The sequence below is a fragment of the Lepisma saccharinum genome, chromosome 3 (genome assembly GCF_977018435.1).
Source record: "Lepisma saccharinum chromosome 3, izLepSacc3.1, whole genome shotgun sequence".
Lineage (NCBI taxonomy): Eukaryota > Metazoa > Arthropoda > Insecta > Zygentoma > Lepismatidae > Lepisma > Lepisma saccharinum.
Genome location: NC_139231.1, coordinates 75,601,259 through 75,621,482, shown reverse-complemented (window position 1 = coordinate 75,621,482; position 20,224 = coordinate 75,601,259). Strand labels below are relative to the sequence as shown.

The window sequence follows — 20,224 nt, the reverse complement described above, 5'->3', positions numbered from 1 at the left end:
TTACACAGGTATATTCCTCCAATTGTAGGGAATTTTAAAGTATCTTTCATCAAAACACCAATATTAATATTCAATGGATATACTTTCCAAGTTTAAGACATGGCCTTATTTATCATCAGCCCCTGCAGGGGAAGGATGCTATCATATTCTTCTTTCTCCGAGATTGTTGAATAAACATACGCATTTCCTTTACTGCACTAATATGGTTCACAAGTAATGTTTGAGTGTAAAACATTTCTATATACATATGTATTGCATAACATTTGTAACAAATGTTTCATTTTTCGTCTGTGTTGCCATTAGATGATGAAAATGCACAACATATAAACACAAACTTAGCAGAATGGTTTTTGATAAAACAGTTGTCATCATAGTTTTGCTATTATTATAAGTTGACAGAGGACTTCACAAATTGAATGAAAATCTTGAAAAGGATTAGAAAACTAATCACAAGCCAAGTATTTTCCAATGCATTACACCTGTCTTTCACTGGTAAGGATAATAGGAAAAAATAAGATTAATAGCAAAGAATCTTGGTGTTTGTTTAACATAGTTTCGATGACACACGGTAGTGTTAAATATGTCAAAAGATCTTGCATACAGAACAGGTTTAACTTGTCAAACTTGCATTGTATCTAAATATATCTCTGTATGGTGGCTACGCAGAGAGAGGTTGATTGGAATGAACTTGTCTAACTTGGTAAAAAATTTAATCAATAATACAGAACTGGACATTTTCTACAACTTTAAAAAATAATACTCATGATGTAGGAAAATCTATCATCTGTAGTACCATGAACATATTCTTGATATCTGCATTAATATTCCTTTTGGACTGTTCAAGAGTTTTGTTTTGAGAGGTGGATAAATTCAACAACAAATTTCTAAAAAACTAGTGAAAATAAAATTGTTAGAAAACCACTTCGATGTTGCATGTATAATAAAAATTGTCTTAATGGATGTGTTTAATAATCTAGACTTAAGAGTAAAGATACTTTAAAACTTTTTCCCCCCCTTACTGTTTTGAAGATTTCTTTATGTTGTCTCACCAACTATGAGGTCCAACTAGAGTTTTGAAGTTTTAGCAGAAAAAATATAGAAAATTCATAAAACCTGGCACGGCAATAACTTTTATTCGTTCGTTGAAGTGTTCCAGACTTTCAAGTATTGTAGACAATTGTACCACACTGATTGATAAATACTAATGTATTCTGCATATGACTATGCTCATGTGGTGCTATGCTTGTGAGCTGACCTGAGAAGTAGAAGGTCTGAAGTTTAAGCCCTAGCATGTGAACATTCTCACAGTTTCCTAAAACTGTGTTCATTTCACATTTCAAATTTCTCAATTATTCTTCACATTCACTGTGATTTTCTATCAACACATTAGCACCAAATGTATATTTAACTATTGTACTTAAATTATTGTACATGTGATACAAGATAAAGTTCAAATAAATCACAACTTCTTCAAAAAAATAGGACAATTGAAACATCAAGATACAAAAATTCTCTTAGGCATGTATTTTCAAATATTCTCCTGTTCATATAAAATTGCATGACGGGGTGTCACGTTATCTGAACAAGAGTGCACGGAACAGTCATAAATTAAGTTACGTAGTATGCATAATTAATTAATGCATCAACAAGTAAATTCCCTGTGGAAGATAAATTTCATTCATATTTTTCATAAAAGAGCTCTGTATACACTTTTCTTCGGTGAATCAAACATTCTCACATACACTAGCAAAAAATTGGCATAATTTTTCATGTTTTTGAAAATGAAGCTAGTGACTTATATTTTATAAGGAAAACACACACAATACAGAATTGTAAGCTGCTCATTACTGACATGTCATTACACACTCTACAGATTATTTCCTTTAACACAATAATTAGAAATCAAGGTAAACATCAACCTTGTCATAACATGGTCATTAAGTGCTTAAAATTCTCTTCAACTCCCTGCAAATATATAAAAAATGTTCTATCAAAAAGTATTGCACACATATGTGAACGTTTGCAAATAAATGCAAGTACAAACTTATATCTAGGCTCACTCATGACTATGAAACAAATGCTGCAATATGCAGCAGAGATTTAGGTGTCTTACACAAGGAGACTGATCATGGCGATTGGTTGTTGTAACTTTTAGTGGATCATTGTAACAATGCTTTTGTGAGAAGCAACTGCTGTTCATCAGGCAGGCAACGGTAGCTACCGCCCACTCTACATCTGACAAAGTAGAGAACAACTACTTGACGGGAGTACATTCTGCATACTTTTATCTCCAGGTGTCATTTTTATGTTCCTGTCCTGCCACTTTTTGGCTAATTGCAACAATAACAATAAGCAACGATTAGAGATGAAATTGATGAAGGGGCACACACAAAGAACACCCAGGGCCAGGACTCAAACCTGGGAATTTCAGTGGCAAGATTGTGTTGACCAATTACTAACATGCTTGGCCACTGAGCAGGCAATACACTTTTTGCTCACAAACAACATAGTTAACCAAGTATGGTATGTCAGATTCAGTACCAGAATAGATAAAATCTTATAATGAAACCAGATCAGATACTTAATTTCTTGCTTTGAGGGTTTGATAAAAGAGGATGTAGTGTTCATTTTTAAAATTATCCTTGTTAACACAGTGTTCATTTTGTGACATTTGATTCATGTATAAAAACAATATTCCCTGTGTGATAAAAATTTAATATATTCTCAACATTTGGATGCTAAAAAGAGACATCTTTGTTGAGAGATGGATAGTGCTGCCAACGTGTAAAATTTCATATACAAATCAAATTTTATAAAGGATGCACATTTATTACAGTATCATGCCCACTAGGTTAAAAAGGATGTCAGTTTATCTGAGCAAGAGTGTACAATGCACCAAACTCTGTCTCTACTCTTGAACCCAACATAGGATATACAAGGACATTTCCTCTTCCCATGCATGACTTTCTGGAAAATGACAGACGTTTCTTATTCCTAGATGATATTTGTACACACAGTTTTGCCAAGTGCATAGCGACCAGTTGCTTATATTAATTTGTCAGTTGCCGGCACCTACAACAGAGATACAATCGCCACAATCAGTCATCTCATGAAAGAAGCCTAATAAACAAAGGCTGCCATATGCATCCATTGCTATGAAATAATACAGAAACTGCTTCTGCAGTTTCAGAATACATATACACACATACATACATACATTACAATGCTAGCTTATTGCCTGATCAGTGTAGTGATCGTGCAATATTTACAAGGTCTAAGCTATGGCATAGAGAGGCACATGTAAAAAATAATGTTACATTAAGTGCTACTATGTATATCTATATACACGAGAAAGGAATGTTAAAAATACAAGATACTTCAAGCAGGATATCTATACAAGCTCTAACTGGAAGTTAAATAGGTTAAGTTTGTTAATTTTTTCTCATAACAAACTTCTTCTCCATCACTGTATTGTTTACTCTTGCTTAAATACATATTTGTAAACAGACAAAAAGAGAATATTTCATCAGCACTGGAAGTTATCCTTCTTAGATATACATTTTAAGAAAGGAATAAATAAAAACAGTGATATTACTTTAGTTACAAATATTTCCAAAAGATGATGTTAATCTAAACTGTAACTTGTGTTAGTAGCTACTGCGTGAGCAAGAGGTAAGTTAACACTACAAATATACACCACAATAAGTGTGCAGTTTAGAGTATATGATCAATTCAGTCATATTTATATAATTAACATTTTTGCATCTGTGTTTGAGCGATTGATATATTGGCATTCTAGAGAGGGCAGTGTCTTTACCAGTGCACCTTCCTTTCTTTATTAGAACATAAGATGTGTGATTTATCACAATTAGACCCTCACTTCATGTGCACGGAACAACTCCTTTGATTTACCAAGCAATGAAAGACTAGTGGTTCCTTCAAGCATATAGGCCTTAAAATAACAGCAGAAGTCCCATAGACACAAACACCAGATCAGGCACACATGGAAGGAAGGGAGAGCCAATAGTCTCCGGCCCCGATGTCGAGGAACCGGGGCACACTAAGCCACTTCAACCAAGCAAACAATCACAGAGCCCTTCCGACTTTGGCTAACTGTTTCTTATTGTTGTTCTTTATTGCTGGGGGCAAGGTCGATGACTGAACGCTGTTGGCAGTTCTTTTCACTCCAAGCGTGCTTTTCTTGCTCGAAACTTCAAACGAGCTGTCAAGACTAGGGGACTTATCCTTGATGAGTCTTGGAAGAGACTTTGAGTGGGCGGACGTGTGCGATAGATCTTGGGACAAGGCCTGTACATCCTTCATGCTTTTGCTGCTGCAGCGGCTGACTCTCCGAAGGCAGTCGCAGTCGCCGCTTCCCGACCCCACATCAGGCAGTGATCGTAGCAATCCTAGAGTCTTCAAGCCCCCTGCGGGTGGACCGCACCTTCCCAAGAATATGTGGGCACATTTATACAACCTTGTCTGCAATGTCAACACTTCTTCCAGATCAGTTTCACTGAAAAAAACAGATAGGAGGAACTAAGTAACAGTTCATGGTTTGGTGCAGTAAACACAGTGTGGATACTGTATGGAAGAAAGTTCTGTGTATCTGCACTGTTCTTCTCTTTAGGTTAATTAATTTTGTAGGTCCACTGCCTTTGTTATCATAGGATACAGAATCTTGGTTGCAAGTGGTATTGCATCATTGCATTGTCTATACTAGGTAGTTTAGATTTCTACCATTTGGGACATGAAGTACCAGGCTTGGTTGTCTGCTGCAGCATGTTGCCCCATGTGCTGTGGTCCAAGAGTTCTTGGTTGGGAAAGGGTAGTTCTAGCGCAGGTCTGTTTTTTTCCCTTGCTGTCTGGAAATAAAGTACTATGGTGGCAGAGATTTGTGGCCCATTATGTTGAAGTGTTTCCAGGCCAGGTTTTTATCATTTCTTGGTATTTAATGTTTCTTGGTATATCAGCTAATCTGCCTTGCAGAACCATCATAATGGTGCAAGGCAGATTACGTAAACACCTGAAACATGCCAAAGAGACACCAAAATCTGGCCTTACACAATACTTCAACACTCCACATCCAACAGGATCTCTCCCTGCCATTGAAATCAACGAAGTCCCCACATCATCTTTAAGTATACACCAGAACTAAACCTTAACACTGGTCAAGCACATCTCACATCATTCAAAATCAAGGACATCTGAAACACAGCACAGGAAGCAGAATATTTCTGCATATGGCACAGCTTGGAAGTTCCGATCACCCAGTGCCATCAAATAGCGGAAACCTAACTCACTTCAGCTGACTAAAGAATGCAGTGATGCAATACCACCTGCATTCCAGGTGGCATAACCTGCAATACCAAAGGCAGGGAACTTCTGAAATTAATTGAACTGAAGGAAAGAGCAAACACAAAACTTTCTTGCACACAATAAGTAACTTACCTATCTGGACATCCAGTTGGGATGAACAGTAATTTGAATATGCTATCATTATATCATGTGTTCCAGAAGACTATGGTGGATTTTAGTTGTTGAGGATAACAACTTATGTTCATTAACACTAGAATGGCGGGATAGGTCAAAATGAGCCCTTACTTCACAGTTTCTTTAATAACTATTCCATTTTTCTTATTCTTTCCTCAAAATTTTGTGACTTATCAGGATTCTTTATCCTTTTTAAGATAGTATATTGAAATCTACAAAATATAATTTATTTCTGTGAAATTTCATGTTATACCCCTAGAACAGCAGGAGGGGTCAATTTGACCCCTGTAAAGTTCCATTTATGCATGCTGCAACATTAGTGTCAGGTTGTGTTTCCTGCGTCAACCTGTTTTTAGCATGTTCCCACTTGTCACAGTTTACATGTCATCATGTAGGTAGTGTTCTTGGACCGGGAAGAACGTTTCCGAACATGTCGCATCAAGTAGGAGTTTCTCATGGTGAAATGTTGCGTATTGTGGAGTGTATCATAAACCACCTAACACTTTGATTATAACACACAAAGCACAGGAAATAATATAAATTAAAAATATGTTCACATTCTAAAATAATTAGAATTTTAAATGCATTTCTCATGAGAGGTCAAAATGACCCCTTTCCGCTGTTCTAGGAGGAATCAGATCCTTCGCCGTTCTAGTGTTAACTCAAAGAGATTCTGTGTACTCTGTTAGATATCTGTAGAAAAATGGAGGTGCAGCACAAAGCACAACATGCAACATGATTGCTCTAGCAAGAACCGCCAGAATGAGGAATCAGCAGGACCTTCCACCTGTGAACAGCATCAGGGCATGGTACAACACGTTTATGGAGACCAGGAGCATTCTTGGCAGGAAAAGAAGTGGAAGATCCAAGACAATGGACATGTTACAAAAAACAGTGAGAGAACATGAATGCCTCCTAAATATCCTGTAAATTATGGAAGCCCTTGTTGAAGATAGATCAGACTGAAATGCAAAAACTGTAAATTAGTATCTTAACAAGTTTTTCAATAATTAATGACTGAAATCTGTCGGGAGGATTCTGGAACCGGCGAAATTAGTATTATTTCATTTTGTTATTTCAGTTTATTATAGATCCACCCCATATAAGACATGTAAGTAGAATGTTTTCAGAGTAAAAAACATTTGGGTGGAGAGTTAAGAGCTCAACCAGACAAAGCCCATACACAACATTTTATATACAATTAAGTGAAGTATGCATGGCCCATGGTGCACAAGGCATCCTTTGGTTAAATTAAATATACACACACAAAAAAAAGTCACATTTCATTTTCCCATTTAAAAAACATCAATGGATGGTGTTAGTTCTTACAGAAAGACATAAACAATGAGCAATTGCACGTAACATATAGCAGAATATAGATTACACAGCATCAGAATACCATTAAATTAACTATTTGAATTTGACTGGCCAAGGTGGCTGTCGGTAACGTGTCTGACTACCATGCTAAAGGGTCCCGGGTTCAATCCCCGGCCGGTTCAAATCCAGGAACTTTTTTAACGTTGGAAGCAGGCCCGGTGCCCACCCAGCGTCAAATGACATGGGTACCTGGGGGAAACCCTGGGGGTAAAGGTGGTCAGGGGCATGGTGCTGATCACATCACCCCCTATACGCCTTCATGGCGTGGTGCTAAGCACAGGGTAGCACTTTACTTTTTTTATTTGAATTTGTATAAATGTTTTTAGAAAAATGTATTTTACAAGAATTAAGGAAAATAGTTTGTTTTTTTGCGCAGGCATAAAAAACAAGTTTTTGCACTAAGTAATTATTTGCCCAACGTCCCCTTCGGTTGAGATTAGGGCTGAGCAGAGAGCAGACACCAATTCTAATGTGTCTTACAGATTTCCATTGACGCAAATACTTGGAAATTGAAACAGTTTAAAACAGCTGAGAATATTTATAAATTTGAACTATAGTTTATCACTGGAACTCTTACGATATCAATTTACAGAGTTTTGCTTTAAAATATTAATAATTTCACATGATATAATTTAATCACAAAATCTACTTCTCACTGCAATGCCATTGCCAAAATAATGGAAATTATACATTTAGCCTAATTGCCAGGATATTTTGATTCCACAAGCGTCATGTGGCTTTTTATGCAGATCTTGCGAGATTCCTGGACTCCAGAGAAGTATCTGCCAATACCAATACACTGTCATCTGCTCTAGCTAAGGCCCAACAAAATACCACTTGAAGCTTTGGCCTCAAAGTACTGTTACATGGCAAAGTTTAGCACAATCTAAAAACAAGGGTTGACAAAAGCTAGAAAACAAACATTTGGAACTGTACCAACCTGCATGCCAAAATGCAAGATGAGGGTAAAAGATATGAATGCATGCACGGAAATCATTGTAACAGTGCTAACTAATGCTAAACAAACTTACTTTGCAATAGTGAGGAACTGCTGAAAGAGATGACTAGGAATAACATCTGGCCTTTCCATTACTTCTGAGTACAGTTCTGTTTCCCGATTGTACAGGTAAATGAAATCATTCAACTGTTTTGCTATGACAGCTACCCGATCCTTTCCTGCAAGTTTTCTGCTTGGTATCTGCAAATCAATAAAGGAAATGTACATGTACGAGGGTCACTATTTATATTTTGAGCCTAACAATGAAAAAACAGGAATTTGGCACCGAAAACTGCTTTATTGTTTTTCGAAGTATTCTCCTTTATGGTCAATACACTTTTGCATTCGTTCGAACCATTTGTCAAAGCAGTTTTTCCAATCTTCTTGAGACACCTCCATAATATGGTTTTTGAACGCATCAACGGCGTTGTCCACGCAATTTATTCTTGACATTCGGGAACAAGAAGAAGTCATTGGGTACCAAATCAGGACTGTACGGCGGATGACCCATCAATTCGATTTTTTGACTGTTCATAAAGTCGGTTGTTAGACGAGATGTGTGACAGCTGGCATTGTCTTGATGAAGAATGATCCGACGGCGTTTGTTTGTTTTCCGTATTTGACCGAAGACGTCTGGCAAACAAATTGTTGTGTACCATTCAGAGTTGACCGTTCTACGTTCCTCTAAAGGCACAGTTGCCACATGACCAGTTTTCCCGAAAAAAGAGGCGACCATTTGTTTCGATGTGCTTCGAGCGCGAACAACTTTTGTTGGATTGGGTTCATCTTGAAACACCCATACAGTCGACTGCTGTTTACGTTCCGGCTCATATGCATATATCCATGATTCGTCACCTGTTACAATCTTATATACGTCTTTTGAAGCACCACGATTGTATTTATTGAGCATTTGTTTGCACCAATTGACGCGAGCGTCTTTTTGAGTTTTTGTCAAATTGTGTGGGATCCAACGAGAACATACCTTTCTCACAGCTAAATGATCATGTAATATTTTACATATGCTGGTGGAACTAATGCCTATGGTTGCCTCAATCTCACAGTATGTCACATGACGATCTTGCAGTATTAGGTTTTGCACAGCATCAATGTTTTCTTGAACAACAACTGATTTTGGATGACCTTCGCGAATCTCGTCGTTGATCGAATGGCAGCCACGATTAAATTCGTTATACCAGCGTTTCACAGTGGCAAAGGATGGGGCTTCATGGCCAAATGTGAAAGTAAGTTGATCGATGCACTCTTGTCTTGATAATCCACGTCGAAAATCGTAAAAAATCATCGCATGAAAATGTTCACGAGTTAATTCCATTTTATTGTTGTCGCGCAATCTCCAAGGCAACATAAACAACACAAATCAAGCTATTGACAAAACATTTGAAGTACGTTATGGTCAATAATGCCAGACAATTCCGTGCAAACGTCAAATCGCCCCTAACTTCAATCAGTGTTGCCAAGGCTCAAAATATAAATAGTGACCCTCGTAACAACGGTATGGTACAGGACATAGTAAAACATCTACAATATATGAAACATGTATGGGTAAAGTAGTCCTGTGCTTGTTTCCATTATGCCAGGTAGGCTTGCATGGGAGGGAGGGTGGAGGTAGGCCTACACGTAGAAAAGCAATGTAAAATACCAAAAATAAAAATACCCACATAAAATCTCTAAGTCTATTTATAATCAGGGAATGGATTATATGTAGTAAAAATGTACTAAATATGTAAATACATATTTAGTTATTTTCGCCAAAATATGGAGTTAAATATGGACTTAAAATTGTAAACATTTACCATTTTTAATGATGTAAGACCCTACATGAGCTACATAAAATACAGTACGCTTACATTGACATTAATTGTAAAACACCAAAAAATTAGTTTTCATTTTCGGTTTCCAAACCAATGAATAATAAAATTTTGCTGTAAGTGTTTGAACGTGAATTTCCTTCTGTTGTCTCTTAAGATGGATTTATATTGACTAAAACTGCATTCAATATCGTAAAAAGAAATTGTAATGTATTTCAAATTTGTCTGTCATTCGCAAGAAATTCCTCCAACGTTTTCAGTCACACAGGGACATGTAGTTATTGCGCAAATATGGAGTATATGATGAGAAATATTCTGAAATATGGAAATATACACTAGCGTGCAAAAGTCTTTGCCCAAAGTCATTATCTGCGATTTATATTATGAAACTCAAATAAATATCAGTTTTGACTCTATTCTGGAATGTCTTTGGTGTATATCAACAAGTTAGAACAGCCTACATTTTAATTCGGAGCATACACAGTCGTATTTTATATGAAAAAACAGACAGACGTCGTGATGACGACAAATTGAACCTGAATGTGTATACTGAATGTTGCACTTATTCCTTTTTTCATATCAAATTTCAGTGTGTATATTGACAAATATGTTCTATTATTATTTTTTTAAAGATATACTTAACATTAATTTACATTTAACGTACATTTTGTAATTTTATATGATTTGCAAGTATATCTTTCTTATTGCGGGTGAAATAATATAATATTCACGAAATGAAGAAAAGACACGAATATTCAACTGAATTTCGTGGTAAAATACAAATTTTATCAGAAGAAGGTTATACTCATGTGAAAATTGCAAAACATTTGAATATTCCAAGGAGAAGTGTTACATATACGTTATCTCGTCTGCAAACAACAGGGACAAATATGATGAAGAAACATTCTTGACAGTCCAAAAGCACAACAAGAATGCAAGATAAACATATTATCGTCATGAGCAAGTAAAATCGAAGACTTCTAGCAACTGCAATTGTAGAAGATACAAACAGAATTAGAGAAACTTCGATTCCGGTTGATACGGTTAAGAGGTGACTGCGTAGCGTAGGTTTAAATGGTCGAATATCCTTTCGAAAATTTTCTTGTGGCCTCAAAATAAAGTGAAATGTCTGAAGTGGGCTGACACATCAAACATGGACATTAAGACAGTGGAACAAAGTGTTATGGACTGATGAATCGAAGTTTGAATTGTTTGGAACAAAAAGACGATTATACATTCGAAGAAAAGTCGGAGAACGAATGCTTGACAGTTGTTTGAGTCACACTACTAAACATGGAGGAGGTAATCTCATGGTCTGGGGTGGTTTTGAAGGAGGAAAAGTTGGAGATTTGGTGCAAACAAAGTCAACAATGGACAAAAACATGTACCATAATATCTTAGTACGTAATGCAGTGCCATCTGGAACGAAGACTATTGGAAAGGGATTTATATTTCAACAGCACAATGACCCAAAACACACGTCCAAACTGTGTACAAACTATTTAAAAACAAAGGAGAGGCCAAAAATTCTCAAAGTGATGTTGTGGCCTCCACAATCACCCGATCTCACCTGATTGAGAAACTGTGGGATAAGTTGGACAGAAAGGTTCGTATGATGGCTCCAACGAATCTTCAAAGTTTGTGGCAGTGTTTAGAAGATGCCTGGAAAAATATTGGACACGAAACACTGCAAAATTTAGTATCTCGAATGTCGAAGTTATGTCAAGATATGATACGTGCTAAAGGGGTCATATCGATAAGAGCAAAATATAAGTTTATTTACGTTGTTTATGTTAACTAATGAACCTCTACATTTCTATTTTGTTCAAATGTGATATAATATAACATTTCAAATAAAGTTTCTCTCATTTTTCGATATATTTGGTTCATTTTTGACAGTTATTACCTTTGGGCAAAGACTTTTGCACGCTAGTGTATATGTAAAAATAACCAAAATATGTCAAATATGAGGCAAAATCTAATATATGTAAAAATATGGAAAATAAAAACTAATTTTTTCAAGTCTACATGCCATGATGCGCAAAATATAACTGATTTCAGCCTCATAACTAAATATGGATTTACATATAAATCCGTTCCCTGTTTACAATAAATAAACAGAAATTTTTACAATATTTACATTCAAAATGGTGTAATAATCATTGCATTATTAAATCTTGTATATCAGAATTGGCTAAGTATCAGAATTGCAATTGGTTCAAAAATTATCAGCAAGTACATTGGAATCAGTAAATTTTATGCTTCCTCACATTAATAATGAATATTCAGTTACTGAAATAAACTAGTATACAGTATTATGTCCATTATCCTATGACGGAACTGCACTCCTTTGAAGACCAAATAAAAAAACAGGTGGTACCTTGATTATACATTTTTTATGAATCTGCATCTAAAGAGCTTAAAATTCAGGATTATGTGAGGTTCAGGAAAGATTTCTAACATTTTCTATATCAGCCCTTCTTGGCACATGGATATGTGATGCAGGGACATACAAAATTAAGGACTTAACCGTGTGTTAGGCACATTATTTTCTGCAACATACTTAGGTGCATGGGTGATATCTTCAGGAAAACAGATTTTTATCTCTGCCATAGTTGGGATGATGCGATCAACATCAGGCCCAGCCACCTTTAGCCGCCAGGCTGGATGGGCCTCAGAGCAACACAGAAACAGGGAAATGACTGGAAAAATTCCTGGACCAGATCACTTGTCCCGGGATTCAAATCCTAATTTTCCTGAACTTCAATCCATGTTTAAAGCTGCAATTAAGTTAAATTTATATTTGTAAATGCTTTGTGGTATCTTTCAAAGTATGACATATTTTTATGCAGGGTTTCTAACTTACCTTAACAAAATAGGGTGTTCTCAGATTTGTAGATGCTCGTTGTAGAAACCTTAAAATCAATTCTGAATGACCTTCTTCTGTTGACCTATTTCTTCCTGGGCCAGACAACCTTCGAAGAACACAAGCCAGATATAGGCCAAACGCTCGTCTCGCTTGATACTGGCTGTAAGCATACAAGATCCAGTTAAATTGTGCAGGCACAAATATGAAAACAATATCTCACATTTGATAGTATGGACACACACAGTGGAACCCCAATTTAACTTTCCCCGGTTTTACATTCTCCCGCATTATACATTCAATCATGATGGTCCAAACATAGCAAAATGCTATAAAAGTTTCCTCAATTTTAAGATTTCCCACATTTTAAGTTCGTTAAACTTAGTTTCCTGAAAATGTACGAAAGGTTTTGCTTACTGTTTCAAATGTATAAATGTGAATGGATATTGCGTGGAAAAGTAGAGTAATGTTCAACCTTCAAAATGTATAATTCAGTTTTTGTGAATACATTTCCGTTTGGCTGTAAAAAGTTTAATCAATTACTTTTTAATATCCCCTCGTAAAATCGAGGTTCCACTGTGTATACAACTGAAAAAAAGATGTCAGGGAGTTGGATCCATTGTTCCCATTAATACACGAGTAACATCTCATGTCATTTGATGAAATATCACTATGTCACGTCATGCTAAGTCATTGACAATCATTAAAGGTTTATTTTCATCAATATTCAAAGATAATATATAATAATATATATGGCTGTGCAGCCTAAGCCATCATGCTTTGGGCTACGGGATGGATGCAGGTTTGAGTCTCCTGGGGAAAGCTTTTCTCCCGAGATTTTGGCCTGTGTATGGGATCAGTGACCACCCACCATCGTGAGGAAATTGGGGAGCTACGAATGTGTAGCATAACCTTGTCACAGAAACCCACAACAACAACTGGAGGTTCGTCGTGCTGACCACACATCACCCGTACCTGGTTGGATGATCTCGCACCTCGGCAGATAGGAGTGAAGGTCAGCAGTCAGTAGGTAGGCCCTGGCACTCACAGACTGTTGTGCCATGGATTATAATCAATTGCCAAGTTTTTCCAATGCAGTACATACTGCAGTGGCAATTGTATGGGAATTAACAGTCTATTGTATTATAATAACACTAGCAGTTTTAAACTTTCAAGACAACCTGCAATAGTTTACAAATGAGGCATATCAAATAACTGTACTTGGAAAACCAGCATTGGCTTTATTGTGGGGTATTTCATCTTGTTATATCACTATGTGAGGCCATACAGTATGACACAATGGCTCATGTCAAAACTCAAGAAGCTAAGAGAGGATGTGAATGGTTCTGAGCAAAAATAAAGGTAACTACAATAGTACAGTATAATTTCCATAATCAAGTTTCATTCCACTACAACTATAATACAGTAGAGTATCGTTTATCCGACTTTCGCTTATCCGACATTCCACCGGAAAGAAAAAATCATCAATCGGCAACAAGAACTGCAAGTTGTGAGCGTAGTCTATTCTTAGTTTCTCCCAACTCTACCACGTGGCGTGCCTGCCTACACTATGACTCATTCACTACTGTCTTTCCGTCATTCACTACTCAGTGCAGTGCAGTTTATCATTGTATGCGGATCGGTTTATCGTCTGTTACATGCGTGTGTGTCTGTGTGTGTTAATTTGACAAACGTTGTTGTTACTTATGTGCAATTTAGAAAATTTCGCACTTCCGCATTGCATAATTTAATGGTTAAATCCTATTAATTTCGAAGATCCACTGTCTTCATTCACAAAAGGGTACGGCGTTTGAAGCAGAGATGGTTCATTGCATTGTTTAGGTCCTCTTCTTGTTTGTAAATGATTAGGATGTCATCGGCAAACCATCTCCTAACTGCCCTCAACAACATACACCCTAACATAAACTTCACCGTTGAAAGGGAACAAAATGGCCACCTCAACTTTCTCGACCTCAGCATCTGATGACAGTACGACAAATTCATCACATCCGTATACAGGAAACCAGGTTCGGGCACCCACTACATCCATGCAAAATCCAACCACCCACAAAAACAGAAAACTGGAGTATGGATGAACTTTTACAGAAGAGCTTTCACACACAGATGCACAGAAGATTGCCTCCATGATGAAATAGCATGCGTAACTGAAATAGGACTAAACAACGGTTACACCGAGTGCCAACTATCCATGTAGTGTGCAAAAACAGAAGCCCAGCTCAGACACCCAAGAAACAGAGATAACCTGAACCAAAATCCTAAACCCAAATGGATCGTTTTTCCATAACACCCCACCACATCTGGCAAATTTACCAAGGTCCTCAAACCTTTCAACATCCGAGTGGCACCCAAACCCATATCCCAAATCGGAAGAGCACTACCCAACTTCAAGAGATACTACCTACCCAAACCACATGCCAATGCCACAACACCTACATTGGCAGAACCATCCGCACCGTCCAAGAACGGATTAACGAACATGTAAAAGATGCCAAAAACGACACACCAAAATCAGGCCTCTCCCAACACCTCCACTCCACTAACCACACCATCTCCTCCATATCCATACTTCACCCAACCAGCTCTGTCATAGAAAACACTATCAAAGAAACCCATGCCATCATCCAACTGAAACCAACACTGAACCTGGACAATGGACAGGCACACCTGACTTGGCACCCTGTCCTCAGAAAAATCCCCGACCTGAAAAAGAAAAGATGCGGTGCACATACTCGACCCCCCTCCAACCACGCAGAGAACAGGAACGGCACCATGCCAAGCAGCACAGCCCAGCCCGCCAACCACCAGCTGGCAACACCACCTGACAACAGGAAGCATACGACGCAAACCAGGATGCACACGCCAGCGCCACTGAATGGGAGAAATCGCAACTACCGCCACCCGGGAACAAACAATGCAGTGACGTGGTACCATCTCCGCTTCAAACACGATACCCTTTTGTGAATGAAGACAGTAGAGCTTCAAAATTAATACGATTTAACCATTAAATTGTACAATGCGGAAGTGCGAAATTTTCTAAATTTCATGTAAGTAATTTTAAACCGTGTTTACCGCAACCATTATGAAAACGTTGTTGTGTTCTTTAAAAGTTGAAATTTACACAAGTACAGAATGGCGAAGAAAAGAAAGAAAGCTGTGGTATCAATGGAACAAAAACTTGATAGGCTTTTTCTTAACACCTCCCTATTATCCGACATTTTCGACTATCCGACGTTCTGCCAGCCTGTTTATGTGAGATAAGCGAGACTCTACTGTATATCATTTCATGTTTCAGAAAATAAAAAATGCTGAGACAAATTACATAAAAAATAAAATAAATATTCTTTTATCCATGAAAGTAATTTATTGAAGTTCTACTAACTTCAATGGCCACTGCCACCATTTACTTGGGAGCATGTTATGTTGTTAACGCCAGGCTTTCAAGTATGGGATTCCACATTTCATATCTTAATTGCAACAATGAGGATTGTTAGTCTGAGGTTTGATTCTCAATATTAGTAAAAAAAAATCCGTGTTGTGTCCTATAATCAGAAGAACTGGGGAGTTAGTTGAAAAACAAAAAAGGAGAAATAGCAGACTTCAGTCTAAGATGACAGATACCAGAGCTAATGGGAGCTGATGTACTGACAAGTCACCCAGCAAAAAATTTCCTGGCAGACTTTGGCCCTCCAAGGATTCCCACATCATGGAGTTTAGTTTCGTTTTATTTCAATTATGTGCAAAGCATGGAGTAAAACAGATAAAATATGTACGAAAAATAGAGAGCAAACAATAGTGAAACTAACCTGAGTCTACTCCCATTTTCAAGGCATTTTCTCACTTCTTCTTTCAGCTCGTTAATTTGCTTCAATTCATCTGCAGAATCACCTTCAGATGCTTCTGAAGAAGGAAAAAAACCTCTTTAGTTGTTTTCTTTCATTCTAAACATGGAGGATTGTTAACTGAAACAACACATAAACATGAAAGCACTTCCTAGAATTTAACAAAGAGGGGAGTGGTTTCTCCTCTCTTCAGCAAACACGAAAAACTAGATAAATAAATGACCATTTAGCTGAAATATGCACTTTTTTTTCTTTTTGTATGGTATATTAAATGTGGCTGTCCCCTGCCTTCCCAATATTTTTTTCTTCTGGTGACATCATTGACAAGAATATAAACATTGTTCATTGTAACATTTCAGAAGATGACACTCAACTGCCAGTAATATCTGTAAATATTAACAAAGAAGGGAGTAATATCTGTAGATATTAACAAAGAAGGCGACAGGCTACATTCTCTATACAATATAGAATTTTTCTTTATCTCAGGGTGTGATAATATTTTCAAATTATATTTTCTTCATTCCATATACAGGGTGCTCGGAAATTACCCTTACAAACTATTAGGGCTAGTCGAGGGGACTGAGTAGACAATATTGGGAATAGGAACCCTGGCAATGTGTCAGATGTGCCTGTGTTAATATGCCAACCCTGCCGTGGTATCCTGCCTGGAGCCCATTCTTATGCCTGTGCATCTCCGATGAACATGGTTGAGTAAACATTTGCAGAATATACGGACATGATCCTTGTGTATGGCACAGCGTAAGGGAATGGAAGAGCAGCTCGCCGGCTGTATTAAGAGCATTATCCACAACGTTCCACTTCATCGCATACTCTTTTTGCCAGCATTACGCAACAGCTCCGAGAACAAGGTACCTTCACCGCTGACAGGAAGGATTGGGGTGCTCCAAAGAGACGCCGCATGCCCAAATTGGAAGAGGCTGTACTGCACCACATTGAACAGGACCCGTCAACAAGTACGCGAACAATTGCACGTGCAATTGGTGTTTCTCGCAGCATCGTGTGGGAAGTTCTGCATGAGCAACAACTACATCCTTACCACCAAAAAAGGGTACATACAGGCTTTGAGATCAGCCGATTTTGTACCATGTGTTAACTTCTGCACGTCTGGGCAGACGAAAACCTTCATGCGATGCATGTCTGGAGATTCCAGCAGGTATTATGGACGGTCATGTGATCAGGCCGTACCTTCTTCCAGCTAGGCTAATGGGTTCTGCATACTTGATATTCCTACAGGAAGTATTGGCCCTGTTCTTGGATGCTGTGCCATCGAACTTCCGTCAGGAACTGTGGTTTCAGCACGATGGTGTACCGCCTCACTTTACACGTGACATTTGGAATACATCTTAACCGAAGATTCGGGCAAAGATGGATAGGCCGAGGTGGTCCAACCGCATGGCCCCCATGAGCAACGGATTTAAAGCCATTAAACTATTTCTTGTGGGGTCGTATGAAGAGGATGGTGTACAAGACTCCTGTAGAGACAGAGGAGGAACTGCTGGCACGAGTGTACCGTAACATGATTCATTGGTACAATGTGTGCAATGACGTTAGTGGTCGTCACATCGAGCCACTGTTGTAGTTGAGCAGTTCCGTATGCACCACATCCAGTGCAGAAGACAGAAACAAATTGTTGCGTTCCACTGTCGACACAAGTGTTATTGTGATCAATGAATAGTATGTTTCTTTTTTGTTCCCTTGGCATTGTTACCAAATAAATTTATTTGTATTATGTACTGAGTTATACATCATTCGATTCTGTATCTTACTTAACACCTCATTTGACATGATTTCAATAAATGATTACACTTTAGGTCATCAGGTGATCTTCTGACATCATGTACTGCCTACCCGGTTGCATACCAACACAGGCACATCCGACACATTGTCATGGTTGTAGCACCGGGTTCCTATTACAAATATTGTGTACTGACTCCCCTGTACTAGCCCTAGGAGTTTGTAAGGGGAATTTCCGAACACCTTGTATCTTATTTATTAGTTGAGTAAAATATAATAAAATTCCTAGTCTCTTTTATTAATTTAAAATGTTGAAAGGAAACCAATAAATACTTTTGTAAGATACTCACAGTATGGTTGGTAACATATATATATATATATATATATATATATATATATATATATATATGTTACCAACCATACTATAAAAGGAAGGAGGGCCACAAGGGCTAAATAAAAAGTGAAAGAGGAGAGAGGAAACACTCACCGGACAAAGAAAAATTCGAATTTTCGTGATGGTATATCACATCTTCAGGAGTAGAGAGACGTTGTATAATTAAGTGACTAGAGGGAAGAGTAAGCATGACCTGCAGTGTTGCCAGGTCCCGAAGGGAAAAAAAAGTGTTGACAGTACCACAAATTTTTTTTTTAGTTCTTTCGCCTGGCTTGTTGAAAACTGTGAGTGGGGGGGGTTGGGAAAAGGTGGTGGTGAGGGTGAGGATAGGGGATGAGGGGCATTACTGGGTGGCCTTGTTCAGGCCTGGAGGTGTGGTTGCATTCATGGTCGATATGTAGGCCCTCTCCCATCTTCTACGTATTGAGGTGTCGGTGGATTGGGGCAAGGAGTGGACGATCGCTACCTGGAAGCAGTCATTAAAAGGAATATTGTGGTGATTGGTGTGAATGGCAACAACAAAGTCCAGGTTTTGGGTAGAGGAGTGGTGGTTGTTGATGCGGAGGTTCAGGGCTGTGGATGTTTCCCCCAGGTAGAAGCTCCCGCAGATGTTGCACGTGAGGATATAAATTAGGTTAGAGCTGTTGCAGGTTCCTTTGGGGTGGAGGGTGAATTTGCCGGTGGCAGTGTGGATCTGGAGGGTGCAGGAAGTGACAAATATGGGGCAGGTTTTGCACCTTGGGCGGTTGCATTTGTGGGCAGGTGCGAGTTGGTTGTGAGTAGGTGGATTGTGGTGGACCAGGATGTTTTGGAGATTGGGAGGGCGTTTGAAGACAACTCTGGGCTTGTCGGGGAAGATATTTCTGGTGTCAGGATCACTGTGCAGGATGGGAAGGAGGGAACGTAGAGTGTGTCTGATTTTGTTGAGGTGGGGTTGATATTGGTTGACAAGTGCAGGGGGATTGGTGGCAGGTTTCTTGGTGGGAGTGTATGAAGCAGCTCGGGATATTTGTTTGGTGACCAGGGTGGAAGGATATCCACGGTTGGTCAAGGCTTGGTGTAAGCGGAGGTTATAGTTCTGTCGGGAGGTGGCTGAGGTGTTGAGGCGTTGACCTCTGAGGGCCAGGAGAATGGGATGGCTTTCTTGGTGTGGAACGGATGGGAGCTGGAGAAGTGTAGGTATTGCATATGGTTGGTAGGTTTGATGTGGATGGAGGTTTCCAAATGTCCTTCCTTCATGTGCACATCCACATCCAGGAAGGTGATTTGGTTGGTGGAGTGAGTCCAGGTGAAATTGATGGAGCTGAAGTGGTTAAGTTTGTCTAGGAAGATGGTCAGGGAAGGTTCTCCATGCGTCCAAAGCATGAAGATGTCATCGATGAAACGTAGCCAGAGGAGAGGTTTGAGAGATTGGGTCTCTCTTGTTAAAGCTCTGCCCTCCTACCTCCGGGACACCAGCCACTTCCTTCAGAAAATTAACACTCTCCCACCATTACCTGCCAACACTATCCTTGCCACCATCGATGTTACTTCTCTCTATACCAACATACCTCACTCCCATGGCCTCTGCTCCATAGAATCCTTCCTCAACAACAGACCAAAACCCCACAACCCCAGCACTAATTTCCTGACCCATCTAGCTCACCTTGTCCTCAC

The 20,224-nt window shown here is 38.6% G+C and overlaps 1 protein-coding gene across 2 annotated transcripts in view; it reads right to left on the bottom strand.

The window, feature by feature from the left end:
• Positions 1-225: 225 nt before the first annotated feature.
• Positions 226-20,224, bottom strand: part of TTLL5 (Tubulin tyrosine ligase-like 5) — a 335,902-nt gene continuing 315,903 nt past the window's right edge. For both annotated transcript variants that reach the window (XM_083118839.1, XM_083118841.1), the window contains 4 exons: positions 16,384-16,477; positions 12,560-12,722; positions 7,902-8,068; positions 226-4,516 (listed from right to left, as the gene is read on the bottom strand). In XM_083118839.1, the coding sequence (XP_082974965.1) occupies positions 4,087-4,516; positions 7,902-8,068; positions 12,560-12,722; positions 16,384-16,477 (854 nt within the window). In that variant the 3' untranslated portion in view covers positions 226-4,086. The remainder of the gene's footprint in view (positions 4,517-7,901; positions 8,069-12,559; positions 12,723-16,383; positions 16,478-20,224) is intronic.